Genomic DNA, 23,638 nt, shown 5'->3' with positions numbered 1-23,638 from the left:
ACCACAGCTCACGGCAACACCGGATCCTTAACCCACTGAGCAAGGCCAGGGATCGAACCTGCAACCTCATGGTTCCTAGTCGGATTTGTTAACTACTGAGCCACGATGGGAACTCCGGTTTTCTATTTTTTTGACGTGAGCACTGCTTTCAGTTTGAATGCTTCCTCTCTCTTTCCTCTGTGTGTGCAGGCTGTTATCTCCTTGATAGGGGGTGTGCAGGTGGATGGCCTGTGCATACTTCCAGGGAGGTGAGGTCAATGGATGGTGCCTACAGGGAAATGCCTGGTGGCCAGGCCCTTGGCAGTGGGATTGGCAGACTGTGCCTGGTGGCTGGACCCTTAGCAGTGGCAGTGAACCCCAGGGAGGTAAGGGTGGTGCCTGGGGCCCGTGGCAGTGGCAGTGGCAAGGCATGTGTGTTCCCAGGGGGTAAGGGCACCAGCGGTGCTTGGTTACAGGGCCCTACTCCTGGGGTGGCTGGGGCAGCAGGTATGCCTGATCACAGGACCCTTAGTGGTGGCAGGCTGTGTCCACCTCTGGAGTCCAAGATGGCTGAGGTGGTTTGCACTTGCCCTGTAGCCTGCACAAGAGATGCCCTGCCACCTGAGAGCCCACTGATGGGCAGAGAAAGAAGGTCCTATGGCAGTCGAGCACTCCCTGCGCCCCCTCCCCAGCAATGGCACTTTGCCTCTCTGGTGGGCCAAGACCCCCTCCCACACTCCCTCGGTTATGGCACACCACTCTCTAGCCCTCTCAGGGAGATTTTACACAGCCAACTCTGGTCTTCTTCCCGGGACTGATCTCGGAAGTCCAAGCCTCAGCCCTTAGTCCCCACCTGAGAGTCTCAGGCTGTGGTGTGCTGGGCAGTAGTACTGATTGTCTTTGCGGCTCTCCCTTGCTTTGCCCTCCTCAGACTGGCTGCTGCACTTTTCTCCAAGGTTTTGAGGGCCCCCTTCCCTCCTGGTTAGTCTCCCTGCCAGTTAGGTGGCCTCCCAGTGTCAGATTCCTTTCTATTTTACAGCTCCTCGGAATGCTGATTCTGTCCTGATGCCCTTTTTCCTCTTCTCACTCTCTGTTTTTTCCCATTTGTTCTACCCAGTTATGTGGAGGTTTTCTTGCCCTTTTTGGAATTCTGAGGTCTTCTGCCAGCGTTCAGTAGATGTTGTGTGAGAATCGTTCCACGTGTAGGTTTTTTTAATGTATTTGTGGGAGAAGGTGGGCTCTATGCCCTACTCCTCCCCCATCCCTCTTTTTCTATTTTCCTAATGTAGAAGCCTAGATGATGGATTTTTATTTATTTATTTTTTTTGCCTTTGAGTACCTTATAATTTTTTTTTTTTTGAAAGATGGACATGATATAGTGGGTAAAGGGAAAACAGGCCTTTAGAAATGCAGTGGTGGGAGTTCCTATAGTGGCTCAGTGGTTAACGAATCCGACTAGGAACCATGAGGTTGTAGGTTCGATCCATGGTCTTGCTCAGTGGGTTAAGGATCCGGCGTTGCTGTGAGCTGTGGTGCTGTGGCTATCCCGTAGGCTGGCAGCTACAGCTCCAATTCGATCCCTAGCCTGGGAACCTCCATATGCCGCAGGAGTGCCCCTAGAAAAGGCAAAAAGACAAAAATAAATAAATAAATAAATAAATAGAAATGCAATGGTAAGGTGTTGGGGGAGAGGAAGCGTTCTATAGTTTTGTGATTAGATTTCAGTCTTTTGGTGAACCTGTGTCTCCTGTCCTGTTTGAACTTGTCTAACATTAAATTTTAGCTATGCATCTTTGGCAGGAGTCTCTGTCTCGGGTGCTATGTTCTCATTGCATCTTATCAGGTGGCACACTATTTGGATTTTTGTCTCACTACTGATGATGTTCACTTTGGTTACTTGATTCAGGTGTTGTGTGTCTGTTCTCAACTATAAACTTACTCATTTTTTCCTTTGTGATAAATATTTTGTGGGGAAGAATTAGAAAATTATAGAAATATTTATTCCTCATTATACCTTCAATTTATTCATTCATTTTTATTGTATAAGTATGGACTTATAGTCATCTTTTTATATAGTGGCTTATAATTTTTAACTATCATTTTTTGTCCTATATTTGGGCATTGAGAGCCCCTTCAAGCTGCTTCTGTTTCCTTTTTGCTGTTTTAGTAACTCTTTGAGCTTTTGTTTTATTTTGTTTTCTGGCTGAAGATGATTGGTCCAGGCTCATCTTAGGCTTTTCCTGTCTCAGTCCTGGATTCAGCCATTTCTTTAAGGAACTTTGCTGCTGTTTAGAAAAGAATTATGTTTAGAAGTCAAGATCTGGGTGCTGATTGTACCAATTGCTGTTCCCACGCATGTACATACATACATGGTGTGCACATGGATATATATACACACAAGGATGTATAATATGCATTTTTATATCTTGTCTGTACATATACTGAACAACGTAAGTTCACATTGACAAGCTCATTCCTTTTCATCCTATACCACAAGATTTATCCTAGTGTTCTCCTTTTCTGATAAAGAGAAACCTGTCATAGTTACTGTTTTGACTTCTTAGCCCTGCTGATCTTACTATTTAATGGCTACCTTCATTGAAGTATTTTATTGCCAGATACCATGCTGATTGCTTTCCTTTTGTTATTGAATTTTCTCTCAACAACACTGTAAAAGCATTGCAGAAGGAAAAATGGAGACTGAAGGAGATCATATATATAATTTCCCTAAAGAACTATTGCCAGTAGTAGAACTGAGACTGGAACTTCAGTCTGTGTGACTCTAGTGTCGGTGCTCTTAACTGTTAACACTATTTTTAGCCAGTGCTGCAGTAAGCATCTTTCTCTAGGATTAACTCCTGGAGTCAAGGACTGCTGGCTTATAGGGTATGCATGTGTAAAATTTTGGTAAACCTTGACATATTACCCTCTAAAAGGTACTTACCTATATCTACCAACATGGAGAGTGCCAACTTGCTGGCATTCTTCCTCACACTGGCACTATCTATTATTTTAGTTTTGTATAGTTTTGTTTTTATCCTTGATTAATTTGCAGAATCCTGCCCCTTTCCACTCTCTTTATAGCAAAGAGTATTTGATTATACCTGATCTCTTCTCAACGTCATTCTGTGATTTTCTCTTATTCTTAGAAAACTGTCCAAACGTTTCAGCACAGCACTCAAGAAGCTCTTAATGATGTGGCCTCTGTTTCTCTCTCTGGCCTCACCCATTTCTGTACTTGAGTCTTCCCTCTGTGTCTAGCACGCCACACCTATTTCAGTCCTCTAGCCACTTGCTTTCTCTTGCTTCTACACCTTTGTATGTATTATTCCTATTGCGTAGGACACCCCTTTTCACTCCCTCACTTTTATCCAGTCAGTTTTCTCTTTTTAGTAGAGTTTTGCCTGTTTTTCAGTTTGCAGTTTAGATTCGCTTCCTTCAAGAAACCTGTGATGCTTTTTCTATGTGGTTCATTAGGTGTTCTTACTTCAAAGTAGGCCTTTTATGGGAGGAAAGAAAATGGTGGTTAAATAAGGTATCTTGGAGGGCATATAAGGAAAATCAAAGGAACCCTTAGGTAGATATTAACTGTATTTTTGAAACCTGCCAAGTAAATTGAAAGGTGTAACAAGCTTTCAAAATCTTATATAATGGTTCGTGGTAAACTACAATGTAGCTTACTTGTGTCTTTTTTCCATATAGTACCTGCCAGCCTGTCTGGACTTGACCCAAAGGACATGGTGGCAGTGCTGAATGAGGAGGGAGGTTACCATCAGATCGGGCCAGCTGAGTATTGCACTGACTCCTTCATTATGTCAGTGACCATAGCATTCGCCACCCAGCTGGAGCAGGTGAGATTAGTGATTCACAAAGAATTTGAAAACATTTTATTTTTAAAATCTGTCTTTTAAGTATTAAAGACTTGCAAGTGGACTTCAAAGAAAAATTAGAAAAATGTTTTCTTTCAGATCATTTTTGCTTTATGAAAACAGGAAATTGGGATGAGCTTGGTAGTAAGAGAATAATTTAACTCTTAGAATGTAGAGGAAAGACAATAAATAAGCTTTGTTTCACATTGTATTGTGTGCCATTATAAGAACTGGTTTGAAAGGATTTTTTTTCTAAGGATTAAATAAGTTACTTTTTGGAGAAATATACAATGTTGGGAACATTGTCTTAGTCATACCTTAATAGTTGTCAGGTCTGGGATTAGATTTTACCTTATTTACAAACTCATGGATTAGCCTGTTACTTTTTTTCTTGGATGCTGCCAGAAGACAGAAGATTCTTGGGTCAGAGACAAAGGAGTGTATTACCCTCAGCAAGGGGCATGAATATCAGTGTATTTCTTTCAGTTCCCCTTGTTCCAAGTCCAATGGGGGTGACATGGAGGGGCCCGGGTGGTTGCTCCACACTCAGTGGTGTGTGTCACAGCTAAGGAACACGGAACTTATGGAATGTAACCACTTTTATTGTAAGCAGCCCTGGTCTTTGTCTGGGAAGACGTATAACCTTGTCTCTCAAGGTTACAAGCTGTATAAGCAACCCTGGGAGACGGCCTGGGTAAGAATGGTCAGGGCCTTGCAATCTTGGTACACTCAGTAAGAATGTACAGGTTTGCTCAGGACCCGTGGTTGATTGCTTCTTCCCAACAGTGGCTCAACGCAAAAGTAGCTGTTATTTCATTGTTCTTTTTAGGATCATGTCCAGTTTATTTGAAATTATGTTGATCTGTAACTCCTGAAAAAAATTACTGCTTTTAGAAGTAGAGAATATGGCTTATGATGTTAAAATTTTATACAACTATTTCGTGACTTTCTTAGAGGTATGCATTTCCCAGATAATCCACATTCATAAGTGAAATATGAGTTAGTGACCACATCAAGTCTTACTAGGTTTATCAGGTAAAGATGTTTCTTAAAAAATATGTTTGGCTTTGTCACACTGAATTCATGCCCACAAAAAGAAATACTTTATATATATATATATTTTCTTTGAGCTTTACTCTTTCTCTCCCAATTTGGTACTGTCTTTTTTTTCTTTTTTTTTTTTGTCTTTTTGCCTTTCCTAGGGCCGCTCCTGCAGCATATGGAGGTTCCCAGGCTGGGGTCTAATCAGAGCTGTAGCTGCCAGCCTACACCAGAGCCACAGCAATGCAGGATCCGAGCCACATCTGCGACCTACACCACAGCTCACGGCAATGCTGGATCCTTAACCCACTGAGTGAGGCCAGGGATCGAACCTGCAACCTCTTGGTTCCTAGTCAGATTCGTTAACCACTGTGCCACAATAGGAACTCCCCCATGAGTTTCTTTTCTATGGAAAGTTTCATTTGTGCCGTATATTCGATTCCAGATATGTGATATCATATGGTATTTGTGTTTCTCTTTCGGACTTACTTCACTTAGTATGAGAGTCTCTAGTTCCATTCATGTTGCTGCAAAAGGCATTATTTTCCTTTTTATGGCCAAGTAGTATTCCATTGTGTATATATACCACATCTTCTTAATCCATTCATCTGTCAGTGGACACTTCGGTTGTTTCCATGTCTTGGCTATTGTGAATAAGGCTGCAGTGAACATATGGGTGCATGTATATTTTTGAATTATAGTTTTGTCTGGATATATGTTTATGCCCCAGAGTTGGATTGCTGAATCATATGGTACTCCTATATTTAGTTTTCTGAGATTCCCTCCATACTGTTTTCCATAGTGGTTGTACCAGTTTACATTCCCACCAGCAGTATAGGAGGGTACCCTTTTCTCCACACACTCTCCAGCATTTGTTATTTGTTGACTTGTTCATGATGGCCATGATATTTGTATACATTGTAAAACAGTCACCACAGTAAGTCTAGTTAACAATATATATAGTTACAATTGTTTTTTCCTTGTGAGGAGAACCATTAAGATCTATTCTCTTAGCAACTTTCGAATATGCAACACAGTGTTATTGAACATAATCACTGTGCTGTACATTATATCCTCTGTACTTACTTTATAACTAGAAGTTTATACCTTTTGAACCCCTTCACCAGTTTTACCCACCCTACCCCCTCCACTTCTGACAACCACCAATCTGATTTCTGGATCTTTGAGTTCAGTTTCTTTCGTTTTGTTTTGTTTTAGATTCCGTTATAAGTGAGATCATATTGTACTTGTCCTACTCTGACTGATTTCACTTAGCATAATGCCCTCAAGGTCCATCCATCTTGTTGCAAATGGCAATATTTCCTTCTTTTTTATGGCTAAATAATATTCTGCTGTGTGTGAGTGTGTGTGTATGTATCTATACTTCATTTTCTTTTCCCATTCATCTATTAAGGGACACTGAGGTTGCTTCCATATCTTTGCCATAGTATATAATGTTGCAGTGAACATGGGAGTGCACATTATCTTATTAAATTAATGTTTTCATTGTCTTTGGATAAATACTCAGATGTGGAATTGCTGGGTCATACAGTAGTTTTGTATAATTTTGTAAGGGACCTCCATACTGTTTTTCCTAGGGATTACACCAATTTACATTCCCACAAACAGTACACTGGGGTTCCTTTTTTGCTACATCCCTTACCAGCACCTGTCATTTCTTATCTTTTTGATAACAACCATTTTAATAAGTATGAGGTGATATCTAAGTGTAGTTTTGATTTGCATTTCTCTGATGATTAGTGATGTTGAGCATTTTTTCATGTACCTTTTGGTCACCTGTATGTCTTTGGGAAAAAAGTCTGTTCACATTTCCCACCCATTTTTTAATCAGATTGTTTGCTTTTTTTTTTTTTTTTTTTTTTTGCTGTTGAGTTGTATGAGTTCTTTATATATATTTGGATATCAGTCCCTTACCAGGTACATGATTTGCAAATATATTTTCCTATTTGGTAGGTTGCCTTTTCATTTTGTAGATGATTCCCTTTGCTGTGCAGGAACTTTTTAATTTAATTTGGTTTTTGCTTTTATAGCCTCTACATTATATGTGTTTTTGTCTTTCTCCATCAATTTCCTTATTATTTTTTCTTCTTTCCATAAAGCCCTGCTTGTGGATTGCCCCACTTTAATATACCATACTGGCTGAGGGTAAAGCTAAATGTCCACTGTCTGTTCATTATCCACAACAGAAAACACTTTAGATAATGAGTCTCCTCTATTTTTACTGTTATTTAATACCTGTAGAGTATTTTAAATTGATACTTTATATTTTTTTAATGTTTTTTAACTCATCAGGAAGGCATAATTGTTAATATATATATATCAGCCATTTACTTGTGTTATATTTTGTGAAATAGGAGTTGTGCTAACTACTTTGCTAATGTTACATTTAATCCTACCACAACTTTTGGGATGATTATTTTTGTTTTTGAGATGAGGAAACCCAGTCTTGGGAAGGTTTTATACCTAGCTAATGGCCTAGTAATTTCTGGCCATATGGTCACTTTCCACATTCTATTATTTTCATATTTTGATCTTTGCCTCTAAAGGCTTTTGGAGTAAGATGAATTTGAATTGGAATCTCATTTTTTACTAGCTTCTTTAACTTAGGCAGTTTTCTTTACCTTTCTCAGGCTTGAATTTTCTTGTTTTTATGGTAGTGATACTACCATCTTTGTAGGTGTTGGGTGAGGAATGAGATTAAACTAATGTACTTTGGGAGTTCCTGTTGTGGGTCAGTTTGTTACAAACCTGACTAGTATTCCTGAGGATGAAGGTTCGATTCCTGGTCTCACTCAGTGAGTTAAGGATCCAGTGTTGCCTTGAGCTGTGGTGTAGGTCTCAGACATGGCTCAGACCCTGCGTTACTCTGGCTGTGGTGTAGACCAGAACCTGCAGCTCTGATTTGACCCCTAGCCTGGGAACTTCCATATGCTGCACGTGTGGCCCTGTTAAGCCAAAAAACAATGACAACAAAAAACAACCACCACCACCACCAAATCAACAAACAAAAACTGTTGTGTTTAGTATATAGTTTGTATGTGTGAAGCTGTGTTTATATGTGTTTATATGGTGAAAGCTTGTTGTGGGTAATTGACCTATTGAATCCACAACTCAAACTAATACAGTTCTTGGTAATACAAAGTAACTTATTAGAGGAAGTCACTCAGTTTATTTAAAAATTCAAAAAAAAAAAAAGATTGATGTCTGGCATGCTGTTTGATATCTCTGATAAGAATTAAGCCAGGAGTTCCCGTTGTGGCGCAGTGGTTAACGAATCCGACTAGGAACCATGAGGTTGCCGGTTCGGTCCCTGCCCTTGCCCAGTGGGTTAACAATCCGGCATTGCCGTGAGCTGTGGTGTAGGTTGCAGACGCGGCTCGGATCCCATGTTGCTGTGGCTCTGGCGTAGGCCAGTGACTACAGCTCTGATTCGACCCCTAGCCTGGGAACCTCCATGTGCTGCGGGAGCGGCCCAAAGAAATAGCAAAAAGACAAAAATAAAAATAAAAAATTAAGCCAAATAGGCTCCTCAAAAGATTTAAGTAGAACTATCATAGAACCTAGCAATTTCAAAAGAATTGCAAACAGAGTATTCGAATAAAACTTGTACATGAGTATTCATCGCAGAATTATTCGCAATGTCCCAGAGTATCACAGAAATAGCCTAGATGTCCATCAGTGGATGATTGGGTTAACAAAATGTGTGTAGGTGTGAGTATTTACACACACTGACACACACTGATCCGTACTGATACATGCTATAACAAGGATGAGTGTTGAAAACATGCTGAGTGAAATCAGCCAGACATAAGAAGCCACATATTCTATTCATATAAAGTATCCAGAACAGGCAAATCCATAGAGATGAAAGTGGTTTCCAGGGATGGGAAAGTTGTGGGGGTGTGGGGTGGGAGTGACTGCTTAATGGTTCTGGTGTTTCTGTTTACAGTGACGAAAAAGTTTTGCAACTAGATACTGGTGATGGTTGTACAACATTGTGAATGTACTTAATGTTACTAAACTGTACCGTATTTAATGGTTAAAATGATAAATTTTCTGTTACATGTATTTTACAATAATTTTTGAAAACACACAGAAAATTAAGCCCAGTAATTTATTCATCCCTTGATACTGCTTAGTATTACTTCTTTGTTTTTTCATTTTTTTAGAGACAAGCCAAGGACTTCTCAAGCTAGTTAAAGGCTCAGTGGGTTAAGGATCTGGTGTTGCTGTGAGCTGTGGTGTAGTTCACAGACTCAGCTCGGGTCCCGCATTGCTGTGACTGTGGTGTAGACTGGCAGCTCCAGCTCCAATTCAGTCCCTAGCCTGGGAACTTTCATATGCCACCAGTGTGGCCCTAAAAAAAACAAAAGAAAAAAAAAAAAAAGAAAAGGAAAGCATCTAGCAATAAGAGTAGTATATTTTTTCCTCAGACATGATCCCATTCACAGTAACAGGTGACCATGTGTTAGGCAGAACTGTGGAAGTGAACATGTATTAGCTTTTTTAATCCTTCCAATAACCCTAAAAGAAATGGAGGTACATAGTGATTAAGTACTTGTCTACGATCTCATAGCAAGCCATCAGTGGGACGAAGGTCGATGTTTGGGGCTTACTCCAGAATTTGTGCTCTTAACAACTAGAGATGCGTATATGCTGGCTCTCAGTAGACAGAAATCTACATGATTAAAATCCATACGATTAACATCTACTCATGTCAACAAATCTAAAAACGTATAGGATTAAAGTGATAACTTACTTTATATATAATATATAATTTATATAAAATAAATAACGTTATTGACTATGTACAGTGTGCCTAGTACCTAAGCTGTTTTAATCTAAGCAGTTAGTACTTTTTATTTTCACAAACTATGCAAACTGTCTTGTAACTTTTTTTCTGACCTAATGGTGTCTTAGTTAACTTTCCTGTCAGTGTATCATTACTTAGCAGCCATACTGTATGGTAACTCTAATATTTAAACCATCTCTTATTGATGAACATGTCAATTACTTATAGTTTATTGTTATTTTTAACAGTGTGCTAGCAAACATTAAAGATGTGTTAGAAGGTATTTTCCATTTTATGGGACAAGAATCCCATGTCTTCACATTACATGTAGCCATGAAACTACCAGCTTTAAGAAGACATGCTCCTAGTATGGAAGATACCTTTTTGCAGCTATTAATTTATAGCTCTCAAATTTTGAAAGAGTAGCTAAAAAGCTGGGGGGGAGTTGTGTTTTTTTTGTTTGTTTGTTTGTTTTTGTCTTTTTTAGGGCTGTACCCATGGCATATGGATGTTCCCAGACTAGGAGTCGAATTGTAAGTGTAGCCACCAGCCCACGCCACAGCAATACCAGATCAGGGCCCTGTCTGCACCTTACACCACAGGTCACAGCAATGCCGGATCCTTAACCTACTGAGCAAGGTCAGGCATCAAACCTGCCTCCTCATGGATACTAGTCAGATTTGTTTCCACTGAGCCACAAAGGGAACTCTGTTTTTTTTAGTCAAAAGCTTGGACTAAGAGTTATAGTAAATAGCCTGGATTAAGATTTTTTTTTTTTAAACATTTTTTGAGTTCCCTGGTGGCTCAGTAGGTTAAGGATCCTGCATCGTCACTCCTGTCATGTGGGTCCTGTACCTGACTCAGGAACTTTGGCGTGACAAGGGCATGGCCAAAAAAAAAAAAAAAAAAAAAGAAACAATCCTCATTTATGGAGAAGATAGCGGAGTAAGGATAAGATGAAATAAAGAGGTATATGGAAAAAAGGAAAGCTCAGTAAAATATTTGACCACTTTTTTTCTAAAAGAACATTTATGGACTTTTAATGGACTAGTTGAATGAAATGTAAACCTTGAAACAACATAAATGTGTACAAATACTTTAGTCTCTTTGTGCTAAGATAAAGCTTTTAAAATTAATCTAACTATGGAGTTCCCATCGTGGCTCAGTGGTTAACAAAGCCGACTAAGAACCATGAGGTTGCGACTTCGATCCCTGGCCTTGCTCAGTGGGTTAAGGATCCGTCATTGCCGTGAGCTGTGGTGTAGGTTGTAGACGACGCGGCTTGGATCCCGTGTTGCTGTGGCTCTGGTGTAGGCCGGTGGCTACAGCTTCGATTCGACCCCTAGCCTGGGAACCTCCATATGCCTTGGGAGCGGCCGAATAAATGGCGAAAAGACAAAAAAAATAAATAAAAATAAAAAATAAAATTAATCTAACTAGTTATTTGGTAGTAATTTGGCAAAGATGTAGAAATTTTGAGTGATTAAAACTTGAAATAAAAAAATTACTTTAGCAAGTATTTTTAGTGTTATCAACATTTTTAAGCATGTTTAGTGGTTTATAAAGTAATAATCTTTTTTTCCCCTTAAATGTTTAGTTAATTCCCTGTACCATGAAACTTCCAGAAAGACAGCCTGAGTTTTTCTTTTACTATTCTTTACTGGGAAATGATGTTACAAATGAACCCTTCAATGATCTGATCAACCCAAACTTTGAGCCAGAGAGAGCATCTGTTCGAATACGTAGCAGTGTTGAAATTCTTCGCATTTACCTGGCTCTTCATTCCAAGCTACAGGTACGTATGGCAGAAAATTGTTTTTCATTAGAGATTATTTTTTTGAGCATTATAGAGGTACCTAAACTCTCTTACTTCTGAAGTGGATATCATATTTCTGCCACATCTTTTAATTTTTTGAGAATCACCCTGACTTTTAAAGTCACAGCATAACAGTTATTTCAGAATTTTAGGAGATAATACTGCCTTACCATGATACTGTGAAAAAAGGTAGATCATTTTTCAGTCATTTATAATAAAAAAAATTGTACCTGGAGCTTAAAGCTGTGGGCACCAGGCAGGTTTCATTATTGTTAGTGGAGATTAGCTGTCACCATACAAGTCACACTCTATATCTCAGAACTTAAACAGCTGATTGCTTTTAAAAGCAAAGGAATAAAACAACTTTCTAAAACCTGCCCTTGAATCGAGTGTTTTTGTAAACCATTTTTAAATTGGACTCTATATAAAAGTGAACCTTAACTAGTCCAAAATTACTCTTTTGTGTATTATGATTGCTTTTAATCAGACAGAAATGGGGTGGTGAAATAAAGGTTAGGTAGTTTGTTTGTTTGTTTTTTAAAGAAAAGTGGTCCTTTATTAGATTTTGCATTTTGGGTAGGAGGTGAAAAGGGACATTAAGAATTTTTAGTGGAGCTAAATTTTAGAGGTGCTTCTGTTAAATCTAAGGTATTTAGAAAGTTGGAGGGTATATAAAATGATGAAATACAGGAAAAAAACACTTGGAATTTTATTTGAGATCTAACTCATCAGTCCTTAACAAGACCGTTGATTTATTACTTTGATTCTCATGGACATTTAAGGCATGAAACTCCTTTCTTCATACCTAAAAATATATCACACCTAATAACATTGACTGTTTAGAAATTTTGAGTGATTAAAACTTGAAATAAAAAGTTATTTTAGCAAGTATTTTTGGAGTTTATCAGATGTTTATAAGTGCATATAGTGGTCATTGCTGATATTAGAGCTAAAAATATCTTTATATAATGATTACATATTGTTCATATGAGTACTAGGTTTGCTGAGACTTCAGGGTAGTAAGGGAAAAGAATAGTTATGTAGCATAGCTAGAATAGCTTTCTTTTTATTTTTCGGTAGTTATAAAAGGTGGTAAGGTTGAAGTTTTGATTAGCTAGCAGTGGTTAACAGGACATTCCACCCCAGAGGTATTCTCTTTTACCTTTTACTGTTAAAGTTCTTTTTTTGTATATAAATTTTGTGAAGCAAGAAGAAGAAACACTCAAGGTATTTAATGGGTGAGTAAAACAGAATTTTTTGTGGTTCTCTCATTTCCAAATAGGGCTAGATCCACCCACTTATTTTTTTAAGGACTGTGTTTAAATTGCTGTTGAAATGGAAATGGAAAATAATGCTTGATGATACTCTATGCAAATGTAAAATAGCATAGTAAAATGCTAACCGTAACTCACCAAAGAGAAAAGAGAAGAAGGTGATAACATAGGAGTGTGCAGTACTGGAAGAAAAAAAATAAATTAATAGCTTTATTATTGAGTTCTGGGTAAACTTTGTGCCTTATCCGCAGTTTTAACAATCATGTGAGCAAATCTTACCTAGTCACTGCAGGTCATTAAGATAGCCTGCGTTCTGTTTGCCTTCTGTGGATCGTTTTATAACTTTTTGTTAAGTTTATGTGTTTAGGATAAAGGAGAAAACATAAAACCTGACTTTGATTTTTCCCTTGTATGTTAGATCCATCTTTGCTGTGGAGACCAGTCGCTTGGAAGTACAGAAGTACCCTTAACTGGATTACTGAAAAAGGGAAGTACGGAAATCAACCACCGCCCAGTCACAGTTGAGGGTGCTTTCACTCTTGACCCCCCAAATCGAGCCAAACAAAAGCTTGCACCTATTCCTGTGGAGCTGGCCCCCACGGTGGGAGTGTCTGTGGCTCTGCAGAGAGAAGGCATAGACCCCCAGGCAAGTAGTCATCCTCCTTCCCCTTCTCCAGCTTCTGTGATGTTGCTCAGGATTAGTCGCCAAAATTGAACTTCTAATGAGTTACCTAGCGTAAGAAAGTATTTACTACTCTTGGTGACCTTCATCGTGTGATACTGCCTCTCCAGAAAGACCCTTCTGAAAAGTGCAGTGGCTTCTGCTGGCATTCATAAGTGACTATGCAGAGCCTTTAGCACAGTGTTCTCATGTAGTGGAAACCATCCCCTACACCCCCAGCTCAGGCAGTGTCTGTGGCAGAAAAGGAACTCTGGTAAAAGAGAACAGTTTTAGACCTCGTTTCTGGGAATCTGCATTCATGCCTCTCTCCTGGTTGACTCAGCCTTAGCTGAAATAAGGTTCTTGGCTCATCAGTGCTTCATAGTTCTCATACTGCCTCAAGGCAATAGAGACAGGCATTTATTTGAACGTATCTGTTTTTGAATTATATATAGCCCCAGAGTCATCTTTAGGGTCCTGTTCTTTTAAAGAACTAATTTTTAGGTAGGTTGTGAAGAGAAGTGAGAGCTCAAAAAGACATATATTCATGTATTTTTAGAGGGTAGTAGAGCAAAGGAAGAAAATCATACTAGATATCTGGGTTTTTGGTTTTTGGTTTGTTTTTTAGCAATAAAGTCCTCCTTTGTATTGCCTTGATAGAAATAGCCATTCCCAGTAACTCCTATGCCTGACTTCTTCTATTGAATATCCATTTTTACACATTAGGATGCATTTTGATGCTGAGCTCTGGATATCATATTTCCTTCCTGTTCAATCTTCCTTTTTCTGGTCCTAGATGCTATAAGAAAATTGGCAAATTATGAAGAAAAATAGACTAGGAATATCCAAACGGGGAAAGGAAGCTTATATTTTTAAAAAACAACATCACATTTTTTTGCTTAAGTATGAAGGAAAGTTCTTTGCAAATTATACTTTATTTAAAAATTGTTTTTAGTCTTTAATTGAATTAAAGACCCAGAATGAACATGAGCCACACCATTCAAAGAAGAGAGTTTTAACCCCCATAAAGGAGAAGACACATACTGGGGCAAAATCTCCAAGCGTGTCCCCTGTCCCACCTCACAACCAGTCACCTCCAACAAAAGATGATGCAACAGAAAGTGAAGTGGAAAGCTTACAGTACGATAAGGACACAAAACCACATCCAAAGGGTAAGATATGCTTTTTATAGATCCTCTAGGTATAGATTTTTCAGCCATCTAATAATAAATGACTGAGAGTTTTCATGGGTTCTAAGTAAATATTTTAAAGAGCCAGTAGTGTGTGCCAGTGGGGGAAAAAAAAAATCACTTTAAAGTAACTGCAGTTTATTTAACTTCGTGAAACTTGCTAAAAGGTAAGAAAATTTTTCATCTACTTTCATCCTAGAAATAGTAGCTTATTCAAAAGAAATTAAAGAAGCATAGTAGTTTCAAACTGATTTTTAGCGAACTCATGGATATCTTGAATTCTTTGGCATTTTAGAGAAAAAGAACTAATTGCTTCCTATAGTAAACTGATAGTAATCATTTCTGATCTCAAAGTTGAGACAGTCTGAGAATGCATATTTATCTGGTATTTTAAAATTTTTTCCATCTGTAACATAAGGATCTACAGTTAAATTTAGTAGTGTAAGTGATTAGAATAGTGGTGGATTAGGAGTTAGACATTTGGGTGCAAGTTACAGCTCTGTCACTGAGTAGCTGTATGACTTGGGCCATTCACTAAACACTTCTATTTTGTGATTGGGTTGAACTAGGTACTTCTGTCTTTTCAAGTGTTAGTTTTTTGTTAGTCTATGTCATATGTACCTCAAATAACCAAACTACTTTTTAAAAAGTGATGTAATTATACCTGCAGAAAGTCTCAAATATTAAGTTTTTTGTTACTCCTTCTTAAATTATACCTGCAGAAAGTCTCAAATATTAAGTTTTTTGTTACTCCATCTTAGAAGTAAATTAGCATCTGCTGCTGTCGTACATTACTGCATCAGTACTGTATGCTTTTATGTTTTGCAGTATACGTTGAGAGTAAACTCTTATTTACACAGTTTTGTAATGGGAATTAAAGGCTACGTAATTTTGGTCAAATCACATTGAGAAGGTTATGTCTCAATTCATGTATTTATACAATCAAATAGATTCCTTATTTGAAGATAAATGAGATGATAGTTTTAAATTACCTGAATAACTTAAGAGAAACTGTTAGCAAATGGAATTTCTTTTTTTTTTTTTTTTATTTTAATTTTTATGTTCATTTTAGCTATCAGTTCTGTACCGGCTTCACAGGCCCAGCCAGTAACTACACCTATGGCTTCAGAAACAGCTTCAGGACAGAAGATTGCTGTTCCTGCAACATCACATCATTTTTGCTTTTCAATAGACTTAAGGAGTATCCATGATTTGGAAGTTGGTTTTCCAATCAACTGTATATTAAGGTGTGATTTGATTTTGTTTCAAAGTATTATTTTCTGAGGAGAAATGCCACCAAAGAAGTTGTAATAACATTTGTCAAATTAAATCAGTGGCCCAAAGGGGGTAAGGCTATGTTCCATTGACTTTAAACTGGGTGGCATTGGTGATATGAGAGATGACAGTCTTGCCTATTCTAATAATTGTAGGCATTTAAAATAATTTGTTAGTGGTCCTATTTAAAATGCACTGACTCTTGAACTTAAAATGTGTTGTTTCTGGAAAAGGTGCCATAGGTTAAACTAATGGAAGTATAGTCTCTGATATTTCTCTAAAACTGTGTAATAATGGGGGGTTGTATTCCTAATATCTACCTTTTAAACTGTGACTCTAGATACCATACCTAATGAACTATGTGTCCACATCGTTCAGTTTAATTAAAATATGTATTTCAGTCAGTTACATGGCTTTACACAATTTACATTTAATTATTGTATTAAATGTAATACACTAATGTGTTTTAGTTTGGAGTATTTAGCTTCTCATAAATTACTTTGTAACGGACATTAGCGTTTGTAATAAAGTTACTGGTCTTTATGTGATTAAAATGAAAATCTCTGTATCATCTTCAATTGCCATTTCCAGGAATGTAGGCAACTACTCGTTGTTTGCTGCTATGATTTGAGGCATATCTGTCTTTCAGATGTGCCAGTCAGCTCCTACTTGTATCTGAATTTTCTTTGCTTCCTTGTCAAGTTGTTTCCAAAATCATCTGAGCTTTGGCGTGAATAATGGATAGAATCAGAGGGACCTGCACAGAGCATGATGGTGAAGTCATAGCATGGAAGGCTTTCACAGCTGAAGTTCTACATTTTATCTCATGTTAGAGGCTGAGAATCATTACTGAAGTGTTGTTTTTATTTAAAAATTGAAGGCCAGACATAGCTCTTCTTACAGGGTTTAGATAACATAGCACTATTCCTTTTTCTATTCTGCTGCTACTAGAGAAATTGATCTTAGGATACTTAGAGCTGATGCTGACCAGAAGCACAGGGATGATCTAAAATTGGATGGCCTTGAATAAGCCCATTTAGAAAGAACTAACACTAGTTTTTGTGTTTCCATCTTGCTGTAGGGCCACTTGTTTAGTCATTAAATGCCTACATTATGCCAACAATTTGCCAGGTATTAGGGGTACATGGGCCATGTAATAAAGGAGCTCAACCTAGTGAAGAAGGAGATTCAAAAATGCATCTCAGGTATAATTTATATGTAAAGCGAAATTCCTCAGTTTAAGGTCAACAATTCCGAGTTTTGACAAATATATTCAGTTGTATAACTCCCACCCACCAAGGTCATCATGTAGCAATCTCCATCACCTGAAAATGTTCCCTTGGCACCCTTTGCAGTCAGTCACCTCCTCTCATTTTTACTCCCTGACAGTCAGTGCTGTGCTGTCTCTACAATGTGTGTTTTCTAGAATTTCGTGTAAATAGAAACAAATGGTACACCAAAACAAAACAAAAGAAAACAAATGTCAATATGTGAGGCTACTATTTCACTTGACAAAGAAAGGGAAAAGAATATTTATCCCAAAAAATAGTTCCTTTTTTTTTCTAATTGTACTAAACCTAAAACCTATTTTTTAAACAATATTTTATTTATATTTGTACAACGATCAGCCCAACCCAATTTTACAGCATTTCCATCCCAACCCCTGCCAGAGAAATAGTTCTGATGCACTTAATACTCTCTATGGAAATCACTTGATAAAAAGGATGACTGCTTCTGTCTTTGAGGCATTTTAAAGCATTTTTTTAAGTTGGGCATTTAACTTGATGTTTGATCAATTTTATATTATCCTGCTCTGCATTGGTATGAAATTGTGGTTGGCAGTTATCCAATGGAATTGGTGAGACAAACACTGACATTTGAAAAAATTTAATGAGTTTGCTTCTTTTCTTTTTTTAGTCACTGCTTGTGTAGTAGGGGGATAAGTTTCTAGTGGATGAACTCTCTGAGATGACCTAAATTTAGTGTATGTAATTATGTAGGAATTGAGTTGTATGCACAGGGTTCTTCTTACAGGAAAGGTAGTTTTCAGTAGTAGAGTTTATATTTCTAGTTTTCTTTATGAATAACAAAATATAAGGTGAAATTTAAGCATTACTATATCGTTATATTTGGCTTTAAATACAAAATAAGTTCAGCAGTAGTTAAGCATTCTTCTATTTAATCTGGTGTGGCATTTATGATGAAAGTTAGAAGTTTTATGTCACTCTTTGATTCATCTGTAGTATATTCGAGCTGCCTCATTTTTGATTCTCAGTTCAAAAACAAAATATGAATGAATGCTTTTGGGGTTGACTAAGATTTTTTAGCCCATAAAAACTCAGGACAGAGGAGTTCCCTTGTGGTGCAGTGGGTTAAGTATCTGGCATTGCCATAGCTGTAGCACAGCCTGCAACTGCAGTGCAGGTTCAATCCTTGGCCTGGGGAATCTTGCATGCTCTGGGTGAGGCCAAAAAAAAAAATCAGGATAGGACTTCCTTTGTGGCTCAGCAGGTTAAAGATCCTGCATTGTCACTGCTGTGGCATGGGTTCGATCCATGGTCTGGGAACTTCCACATGCCGCAGGTGCAACCAAAAAAAAAAAAAGTCAGGACATTACTATATAAAGGAAACAAGGTTTAGAAATTAAATTCAGCAAGCATTTCTTGATAATTTACTGTATGACAAAAACTTGTTCTTAGGAGTGCAAAGATGAAAAAAATAGGACCCGTGCCTTCAAGGAACTCCGACTAAACATGTGGCAGCTCTGTCTTAGTTTAGTGGAGACATTTTCGTTTCTAAATCTTTCTCTTATTTGGAATATATCAAAGTCACTATCTCTTCCTAACATGGTGTCATTGCTTTCATAATATCAGAATTCTCCTAATTCTCCAGAGAATCATTGGAAGATGACTTGTAAAACAACTTTGTAAACTCTTGCTATCCAAATATGCATTTTCTCTATAATTTCTGTAATTTTTATATCAATACTGAAAATACTTGTATAATTTTAAAGTTGGTGACAGGAGTAAAACTATAATGTATTTGTGCCCTTTGTCTCTTTTAAGAATTCTGTTTGCTCATAATATTCATATTATACTTTTTTTTAAAAATGGACTATTAAACCTTATCTGCAAACTGTAAGATTTTGTTTTTTTGAAATTCTAGGTACTCATATCCTTTCTTTGGAAGTGCAGCTCCTATTATGACTAATCCACCTGTAGAAGTTCGGAAAAACATGGAAGTTTTTCTTCCCCAATCTTACTGTGCATTTGATTTTGCAACAATGCCTCATCAGCTGCAGGATACCTTCTTGAGGTAATGGATGCATGATATGTATATTATTTTCTCAAATCAGCTCTTGAAGATTTGTATCTTACTAACAGGGGAGTTTTTTTACGGCTTGGCGGGTTAAGGATCTAGCGTTGTCATTGCAGCGGCTTGGGTCACTTGGCCCTGGAACTTCTGTATGCCATGGGCACAGCCAAAAAAAAAACAAAAACAAAAACAAAACCCCAACAAACAAAAAAACTAAGAGGAATTTCTATATATTTAATCCACAACAGTTTATTATGTATTTGAGACTGTAGAAACAAACTATTAATGTCTATGATACTTGTGCTTTCACTATAAAGTTTTATATGGATATGAAGGCTCTTTTTAGGTTTTCGTATCTTGTTTGCCTGTGTTTGGATATTAGAACTTGCTTAAAATAATATATGAGTAATGGAGGAACTTTGAAAAGTAGCCTTGCTTTTTCCTAGTATAATAGGTGAAGATAAATATGAACTGTTTTTATTACTGATTCTCTTAATGACCATAATACATCATATGCTTTTTTTTTTTTTTGTCTTTTGTTGTTGTTGTTGCTATTTCTTGGGCCGCTCCCACGGCATGGAGGTTCCCAGCCTCGGGGTTGAATCAGAGCTGTAGCCACCGGCCTACGCCAGAGCCACAGCAACGCGGGATCCGAGCCGCGTCTGCAACCTATACTACAGCTCACGGCAATGCCGGATCGTTAACCCACTGAGCAAGGGCAGGGACTGAACCCGCAACCTCATGGTTCCTAGTCGGATTCGTTAACCACTGCGCCACGACGGGAACTCCCATCATATGCTTTTTATGTTTTTTTCATCTGTATAAAATGGAGGTATTCATCCAGCTATCTGAAATGGATTTGTGGAGAAAAATGAGATCTGTGAAATGTCTTTTTACTTTCTCAGAGTATCACGACTCAGAAAGAATTTTAAGAGAAAGAATGAAGAGTAAACATCATGTAACCATTTGTGGGAATAGTAGTGTTTGAAGTGTTTTCTTCATTGCATAGAAAGAGGTGTAAAAAATGTAGTAGTGTTTTCTGTTTGTTACCGTGGAATTGAGCCTTTACATTCCAGATAACAAAAACATCTTTGGCTTATTAAATGAATTTAGAAATTTCAGTATAAGAAGCCTTAGTTCAGAGTTCATAGGTATGAACACATGTTTCTCTTTTTCCTTAGGATTCCATTGCTGGTTGAATTATGGCACAAGGATAAAATGAGTAAAGATTTATTACTGGGAATTGCCAGAATCCAACTTTCTAACATCTTGTCTTCAGAAAAAACTCGCTTTTTAGGTTCTAATGGTGAACAGTGTTGGAGACAAACGTACAGTGAATGCGTGCCTATTATAGCAGCACAAGGGTAATGTATTTCCTATAATTGGTCTTAGCTTTGCTTTTTATTCTGATTAGCTACTTTATCCTTTCTTGTCATTTTGTTTCTGATCTTTCTTCTCTGACCTGTGGGAGCTATATCCCAGTTTGGTCCTTAGCTTTCTGATACCTACTAAACACTCACAGAGTGTTTATTTATTCAGAGTGTTGAGGAAGTATTTCTCTTCCCTCTCTTTGGCCTGACAGTTTTAAGTTCAGGGTTGGATTTTTTTTTTTAATTTAATAATTCAAGGGCAAATTTATAATGTAATTATAAGGTTATAAAGTGAGGCTTTTTTTTTTTTCCTTGAAAAATATTTTAACTTTTGCCTCCTATCTCAAGTTTGAGAATGTTGCAACTGTTTGGCACCTGAAAAAAATAAGTGTATTTTTTGCTCTGGAATTCATTGCCAACAGTGAAAAAACTTGATTTCATGTATTTTAGACAAAATAATATATTTGTTGAATGATCTTTTTATATTTAATAATACAAATTTAAATTTAATTTTATATTTCACTCACCTTAAAGTATAGTAAGAATGCAAAAGAATATCTGGCCCAGTACACAGCTGAGATCTAAAATTCTTACTGAAATTTCTTCCCTTCCTCTTCCTCATTCATAGCCACCTCCAGAGAGTGAAGGGTTTAGTAAAGCCTTTTATTCACTTGGAGATCTGGGAACAGGTTTTTAGAGAATCCGTTATTCTGGTTAACTGAAAATTCTTTTTAAAATCAACATTCTTTTCTGTCATCATAAGTAGAATATAATTATTATTTGTTGAGGTTATTTTAATGAGGTTTGCTGTGAATATTAACTTTTGTTGCCCTGCTTTGTGGACAGAAGTTTTAAGAGGTTTATTAAGTGAAAATTTCAGAGATGATAGGGCTTAATTTTACTTTATATATTTCTTGAGAAATCTGAGATTAGAAGAAAATGTGGAAGTTGATTAAGAGTTCAGATTGTGTGGAATTCATTCATTCAAGTTTGGTTTAGACAAAGCCATGTGTTTTTGTTGCCAAAATGTTATTTTCCTCTAACATTTTGTCTTTTTATTTAATGAAAAATGGTAAATGCTGTTGTGTGATACAAGGGTATTCATTATTACTAAAATTGTATAAAATCATGCTGTTTCTAGGAATTAGTCCTGAAACAGTGCTCTTAGCCATAAAAAATTTATGAATGAGTGTGTTCCTCCCAAGAAAAGTAGAAAGAGTTCAGAATAATTTATGTATATGGTAGAGGAATTACTAAGTTTTTAAAATTTTAATCTGTAAACTCATTAGTATGTTTCATAGGCATTAAAAATTACATTTTTGAATTTGCCATTAAACAGGAGAAAATCCTCCTGTGTAAATGGGAAGAAAGGCCAAAACTATGATTTTTAACGTTCATGAGTACCTGTGTGTGTGTGTGTATGTAAAAAAGAGAGGAAGGAAATTAAATTTTAGAAGTAATTACTTGTGGGCAGTGAGATTTAAAATCTCTCTTTTATACTTTTCAGTTTTTAAAAATAATCTATACCTGTTACAGGTCATTTTGTAATACATATATAGGTGTGTACTTTTAATATGGTGTTTGTGATGAAATAAAATCAAGTATGTAGAAGATCTTGAAATCTATAGAAGCTGTTACACTTTGAGCAGCAAATGTCAGGTGCAAGAAATGTTACCAACTCAATGATCTAGAATTGGGGAAATAAAAGGGAAAATAATACAAGAGTGTTTCCATCAGTTTTAAGATATTTCTGATTTCATTTTTAGGTCAAATAACAGGATAATAGATCTTTCTTACACAGTGACTCTAGAAGATTATGGACTAGTAAAAATGCGTGAGATTTTTGTCTCTGATTCATCTCAGGTATTTCATTGAATGTTATGAAATTATTCTTTAAAGTGGACCTAATGTGTTTATGTGTATGAGTATGTTTGTTTCAATATGCTTTTTTCATTTGTATCTTAGGGATTATCTGCTGTACATCAAAAGCCATCTTCTCTCCCTCCAGCACCTTGTCCTTCAGAAATCCAGACAGAGCCTCGTGAAACCTTAGAATACAAAGCAGCACTTGAGCTGGAAATGTGGAAGGAGATGCAAGAAGACATTTTTGAAAATCAGGTTACTTTTTAAATATTAGTTTAAAACTATTTTTATCTATTTAGTATAATTATCCTTCTCCACAGTAGACTTTTCGCTCTCTGTTTCATGGGGAGCCTATCTAATCTTTGAAATTCAAGAATGCTCTACTCTTAAAAAATAAATTGAGTTCCAGTTGTGGCTTAGTGGGTTAAGAACCCAACACATTGTCCAGGAGGATGTAGGTTTGAACCCTGGCCTTGCTCAGTGGGTTAAGGATCCAGCATTGCCACAAGCTGTGATGTAGGTCTCAGGAGTGGCTCAGATGCAGTGTTGCTATGGCTGCGGCATAGGCTTGCAGTTTCAGCTCTGATTTGGCCCCTTGCATATGCTGCAGGTGTGGCCCTAAAAAAAAAAAAAAAAAAAAAAAAAGACGGGAGGGGAAATTGAGAATAAAAATTACTCAAATGTGACAGCAAAAGCCACTCAGAGGGATTCCTCTAAACTTTCTGCATGAATCTTAGAATTCAGAGGTTAAGAACTTGTTTTCGGAGTTCCCGTCATGGTGCAGTGGTTAACAAATCCGACTAGGAACCATGAGGTTGCCGGTTCGGTCCCTGCCCTTGCTCAGTGGGTTAACCATCCGGCATTGCCGTGAGCTGTGGTGTAGGTTGCAGACGCAGCTTGGCTTGGATCCCGCGTTGCTGTGGCTCTGGCGTAGGCCGGAGGCTACAGGTCCAATTAGACCCCTAGCCTGGGAACCTCCATATGCCGCAGGAGCAGCCCAAGAAATAGCAAAAAGACCAAAAAAAAAAAAAAAAAAAAAAAAAAGAACTTGTTTTCTTTGCATTTCAGACCCCTCATTTAGGTTACCCTTCTGGAAACTGGGATCATCAGTTGTTAAATAAGAGAGGTGGAAAGTAGTTTAACATTAATTAGCTTTATACTGTCCTGAATTA

At 37.3% G+C, this 23,638-nt stretch overlaps 1 protein-coding gene across 4 annotated transcripts in view; it reads left to right on the top strand.

Annotated features, from left to right (window-relative positions):
- Positions 1-23,638, top strand: part of CEP120 (centrosomal protein 120) — an 89,856-nt gene that overhangs the window by 18,090 nt on the left and 48,128 nt on the right. For all 4 annotated transcript variants that reach the window (XR_002341873.1, XM_005661594.3, XM_003123877.4 and 1 more), the window contains 9 exons: positions 3,682-3,830; positions 11,300-11,497; positions 13,211-13,438; positions 14,409-14,625; positions 15,716-15,890; positions 19,084-19,233; positions 20,415-20,597; positions 22,370-22,466; positions 22,569-22,721. Coding sequence is in view for 3 of the 4 variants with exons in the window: in XM_005661594.3 (XP_005661651.1) it covers positions 3,682-3,830; positions 11,300-11,497; positions 13,211-13,438; positions 14,409-14,625; positions 15,716-15,890; positions 19,084-19,233; positions 20,415-20,597; positions 22,370-22,466; positions 22,569-22,721 (1,550 nt within the window). In the remaining variant the exon portion in view is untranslated. The remainder of the gene's footprint in view (positions 1-3,681; positions 3,831-11,299; positions 11,498-13,210; positions 13,439-14,408; positions 14,626-15,715; positions 15,891-19,083; positions 19,234-20,414; positions 20,598-22,369; positions 22,467-22,568; positions 22,722-23,638) is intronic.

This window comes from Sus scrofa, chromosome 2 (assembly GCF_000003025.6).
Source record: "Sus scrofa isolate TJ Tabasco breed Duroc chromosome 2, Sscrofa11.1, whole genome shotgun sequence".
NCBI classification, from domain to species: Eukaryota; Metazoa; Chordata; class Mammalia; order Artiodactyla; family Suidae; genus Sus; species Sus scrofa.
This window is presented reverse-complemented; position numbering and strand designations above follow the sequence as displayed.